We start from the raw sequence: 5,213 nt of genomic DNA, 5'->3' as shown, positions 1-5,213 counted from the left end.
AATCTTACTACTCTTAGTGGTAATGAAGTTTGTGAAGGGTGTCAATATGGCACAGCACACAAGTAACCTTTTGATAGATCATTTTCAAGATGTAAATTTTCATTGAAGCTTATTCATAGCGATCTAATGGGCCCTACTCAAACACCATCTTATTTAGGTTCTTGTTATATACTTCTTTTTATTGATAATTTTACAAAGTTCACTTTGATCTATTTTATAAAAAAAAATCAAAAGTTTTTTTAAAATTACACACTGACAATAGTGGAGAGTTCACTTCTAATATATTCTTCTCTTTTTGTAAAGAGTATGGCATCAAAAGAGAATTTACATGTGCAAATACACCGCAACAAAATGGTATGGTTGAACAAAAAATTAGACATCTTGTGGAGACTTATAAATGTTGGCTTTATGCAAATAATTTACACAAAGTCTTATGGGCAGAAGATATGGTATGTACAACTTATGTTATTAATCAAACTTTTCTTAGTCCAGTCAATCTGAAGTCTTCAAATAAGCTCATATTTAGTGAGAAACCAAATGTTAAATATTTCAGAGTATTTGGCACTCCATGCTATATTCACATACCAAACTCAAAGAGAAGCACGCTTAATGCTAAGGCCAAGAAATGCATCTTTATTGGCTATAATGAAAGGAAAAAAGGTTGAAAATGCATGGATCTACAAACACATAAGTATGTGGCATTTCGAGATGTTGTGTTTAATGAAGTTTTTTGTTATTATCCGTAATTTATTTTGAAAATATCAATCACAAATGAAAGTGATATATGTTCAAAACCTATGGTTGATATTCCTTTGTCATCTAATGTGCTTATAGATTTTGGCTCATCTCTTTCTTTATCTGTATCTATTCCTGTTATTTCTTCATCACCAATGATAGAGCAAAGTGATAGGGGAAGTAATGATGTTTATGAAAAGGAAATTCTATTATTGAGAAGATAAAAAAAAATTATCAAACCAACATATTACAGAGATGGAGACAATGTAAGCATATGTCACTATTTTTTTATGAACTAATTGATGATCTTGAGCTTACTTGTTTTGATAAAGCTAAAGGTATTAAAGTATGGGAAGATGTCAGAAATGAAGAAATGAATGTTGTTCATAAAAATGAAATTCAAGATCTTCTATCAAGGCCTGCTGATTTCCATGAGGAATTTAGTGATTTTTTTATTTACACAAGTATATTCTTGAATTCAACAGATGTTGTGCCTTTTACATAAAGTCTAGTTAGAGATTTCAATGATCTTCTCTCTAGTAAGTTTGGATTAGGCTTTGGGTCAAGAGGTATTCTAGAGGGTTCTAGAGGTTTTCGGATAGAGCAACTTGATTTAGGTAGATTTTGGGATAGTATAAGAAAGGATCTGGATGGTAACGTTTATATGCACCATAGAGAACACTTTGGTCTGGATTGTATTTCTATAGTTGATCCCATATTTGGTGGTAGTTATGGGCATAACCTTGTAGATCAAGTCATGACTTATCTCTAAAAGTATACTTTAAGGAGGAGTATTAAAAAGTTAAAATATATTTTGAAAGATCACAAATTAATATTTTATATTTTAAATAAGATTATATAATATTTTAAGGATAATAATTTTTTAGTTTAAAATATATTTTAGAATATTTTAAATAAGATTAGATAGAGTTATAGGGATTAGGGAATCTTATTTTTTACATCTATAAATATAGGTGGCATGTACATGTAGATTAATAAAAAGCTTTAAGTATTTAAGTCAAGTCTAAGAGTCGTTCAAAATCTATAAGTATTTTTCTGAGAAGTTCAATAAAGTTTTTCTTTTCCATCTTGATTTCGTTTTCTTCTATTTGGTTTCATCTTGGACTAGTAGTACTTTATTACTACTATTTGAGAAAGGGTTGCACTTGCATATGATCCTCCCTTTCTTCACATATCCTTAGATAAGCCTCATTGTATAGACTTAGTAGTGCCTTTATGTCACCCCTCAAGGAAAACATGAATCTCCCTTGCTTATCTTTCAACTTGTTAAAAACATCTGCATTATGTACCCAGTGATGATGCCTACAATGAATTATGTTATTGGATTAATTATAGTTCGTCATCTTTAGACTTGGTAGTGCAAGGAAGACATGAACTTCTGAGTACTTGCCAAGTGATGATGTCCACCACGAATTGTGTTCTTGGATTAATTATAATTGGTCATGTGTAAGGAATTGCCAATATGATAATGCCGATGATCGGACTATTTAACACTTCTTACAGTTTTTCACTTTTAAAGATCGAAGAATATTACCCGGAAATATGTTATACCCAGGTTGTCTAAGTAGTGGAAATCGGAGAGCAACCTTGTAGAGACCATGGTTGTTAAAATCTGGATCATAGACTCTGCTTATTGCTTCGCTTATCTCCTTCTCAAAGTGATAATCCACTCCAAGAAGTTGGATGGCATCAATCAACTGCATGGCTTGCAGTAAAAGCCGATGTCGTCTATGAGATGTGTTTCGAATGTCTAATGTACACTGGATCGATTGTAATCAACAATACAGTGACTGGCCATATTGATTGCAGATTCTAGTTGAGTACATGAGTGAGATAGCTCAAAAACGATGTAACCACCCATCGTCATGTTTCATATTTCTAGATAAAATAATGTCACAAACAACATTCACTGAGATAGCCCTATTGCCTTCCATGTGAGAACTTACGACAGGAGAGAGAACTTACCATTAAAGAAGCAAGCGAAAGAATGATATAGGATACAGGCATAGATCCAATCGATGAATTTGGGTAGAAAATTTATTTTCCAAAGGATAAGAATGATGGTTCCAAGGAGATTGAGTCAAAATCTTTCTTCCCAGTTAAAGTTTAGGGGAACGAGAGGAATCTTTCTTTATTGGCTAGAACTTGGAAATCATTACTTGAGAGCAACAATAATGTCATCCAATGAGAATGGTTTACGAAGGCTGATATGATTAGTAGAGAAAATACTTGGATATTAGGATAAGTATGCCATTAGAGAGGAGAGTCGTGTTAATAGCAGTCCAAAGGTTGGTGTACCAAGAAGCAAAAGAAGAGAGAATCTGTGTTTGACTTCATGCAAGTCATGGTTAATGATCCGGTGAATGGAGTTCCTCTCCTCCTTGAGGTTGAATATTTTATGGTGGACAGAATTCCTCATCTCCTTGAGGTTGAATATTTTACGAAAAGATTTGGAGTTAAGTAACGAAGTTGTCTGTTAAGAATTATGCCCTTATTACATAGTAAAGTGACTTTAGACCCTTCATGAGAGAGGAAAAGAGAGGCATCCTCGGCTTCAAGAGTAGTGATCTCTTGGGAGTTCGATTTTATAAGGTCTTCCGCCTTGTTGTAATAATGATGCCAGCTATAGTTGCTCCACGATTATTTTGATACATGACAAAAAAATTTAATCTCACAACACATGTTCTGATCAAAATATTATGGTTTGGCGATTAAAAAATAGAGTCATAACATTTTTTGATGTCACCGCTAAAATATTTCCATTCTTTGATCATCAAAACTATGTCTTTGATACGTGTAGATATAGTATTGCCAAGTTGGATTGAGTAAATGGTGCCAACAAAGTCCAAATTTTGTCCGTAAGACAAGGTAAAAACACAATTATCAGGACAAAACATACAAATCCAGCTACTTAAGGAAATGAACATGTTACCAGGGGAGACATAATATCCTTGTTGTCTCAGCAGTCCAAATCGGAGAGCAGGGTCGTAAAGACCATGGTCGTCAATATGGGCATCATAGATATGGTTTAACGCTTCACTTATTTCCTTCTCGAAGCGATAATCCAATCCAAGAAGCTGGATTGAATCGACCAAATTCATAGTTTGCAAGATGTCAGTAGGATCCTTGGACATGCTTCTTATCTGCTCCATCAGTTCCGCAACTCTCTCTTTTATCGTTGTATCACACTCCTCCTGCAATAGACGAGAAAAGGGAGATTTTTCATGGTACTGAAACTGCAATACACGTTCATTTACAAAGGCTTAAATATATTTCACAATAAAGGATTCATAGAAGAAGCAAGCATAGTACAATACACGTTCATTTACAAAGACTTACATATATTTCAGAATAAAGGATTCATAGAAGAAGCAAGCATCGTCATACAATCAAAGTGGAACAGGATGTACAAGTAACAAAGAGATATATTCCTTCGTCTTCGTAGAGGAGTTGGTGTATCCATCGATGTACTTATAAGTAATTTCTGCCATTCGTGAATAATTAATAATCCTTTCAAGTAAAGCAATGGAGAATGCAGTCGTATTGAGGCACTCTTCGTTTATCTCCTTCCATGCATCGTCAACTAGACCTTGGAGTTTCTTACATGCCACATGCACATCTGTTCCGTACTCTTTCATGTAGCATTGGACTGTGGAGGCAACATGTTCCCTAGTTTGTTCCAACTGCAAATTTCATAAAAGAAGAGGATTAATGATCTACAAACTGAATTCTAAGGGATCGTTTCAGGATTTACATGTTCATATATTAAAACAAATTGATAGACTATTATCAATAATAAGGTGTAGATGAAGGGAATTTGGGAATCTACAGATGTGGAAGCTTACGAACGGGAATTTTTTTGTTTGTACTAGATTTCTTAATGTAAAATCATGTAAGTTCAGAAAAACTTTGATAATGCAATTGAGTGACACAAGAAATGCTTTTGAGGTGATAAATACAAGGAATATTGAAGACAATCTTTGGAGATTACCTATTAAACCTCAATTATGGTCCATCTCATCTAATTGGAGAATGTATGTTATTTTCTTTTTCTTTTTTTTGTGTTATCATATTTCTACTACGATAGAAATTAGTGCAAAATTTACTATGAAAAATGTTTATATGATATAAAACACACGAGATTATATTATGACCATACCTCATGTGAAGCAATGTCATTCATTATACGACCAATTATTGCAGAAGCTTGGACAATCTTTGGGAAACTAGTAATCCACTCAAATGCCTCCTTAGTTGCTATTTCTCCCATTCCAACAAAAAAAGCACATTTGAGCATAGGAGATGTTGAACTTACGAGGGAAACATGTAGATGTTCTTCCAAAGTTGGTACGTAATGTTGATCTCTCCATTTGGATTCCTCAAAATAAGCTTCAGATAAATCTTTCATCTGTACCCAAGTAAAACAAAACCATTCCTTAATGTTTGTAATGCATGAG

The 5,213-nt window shown here is 33.6% G+C and overlaps 1 protein-coding gene across 1 annotated transcript in view; it reads right to left on the bottom strand.

Moving 5' to 3' along the window:
- Positions 1 to 4,038: 4,038 nt before the first annotated feature.
- LOC135642923 (alpha-humulene synthase-like) overlaps positions 4,039 to 5,213 on the bottom strand; it is a 4,213-nt gene continuing 3,038 nt past the window's right edge. Inside the window, exons 6-7 of the mRNA XM_065159404.1 lie at positions 4,916 to 5,164; positions 4,039 to 4,439 (exon numbers count right to left, since the gene is read on the bottom strand). Of these exons, the coding sequence (XP_065015476.1) occupies positions 4,146 to 4,439; positions 4,916 to 5,164 (543 nt within the window). The 3' untranslated portion in view covers positions 4,039 to 4,145. The remainder of the gene's footprint in view (positions 4,440 to 4,915; positions 5,165 to 5,213) is intronic.

This window comes from Musa acuminata, chromosome BXJ3-7 (assembly GCF_036884655.1).
Source record: "Musa acuminata AAA Group cultivar baxijiao chromosome BXJ3-7, Cavendish_Baxijiao_AAA, whole genome shotgun sequence".
Lineage (NCBI taxonomy): Eukaryota > Viridiplantae > Streptophyta > Magnoliopsida > Zingiberales > Musaceae > Musa > Musa acuminata.
Note: the sequence above shows the minus strand (reverse complement) of the source record. Positions and strands in the feature narration are given on the sequence as shown.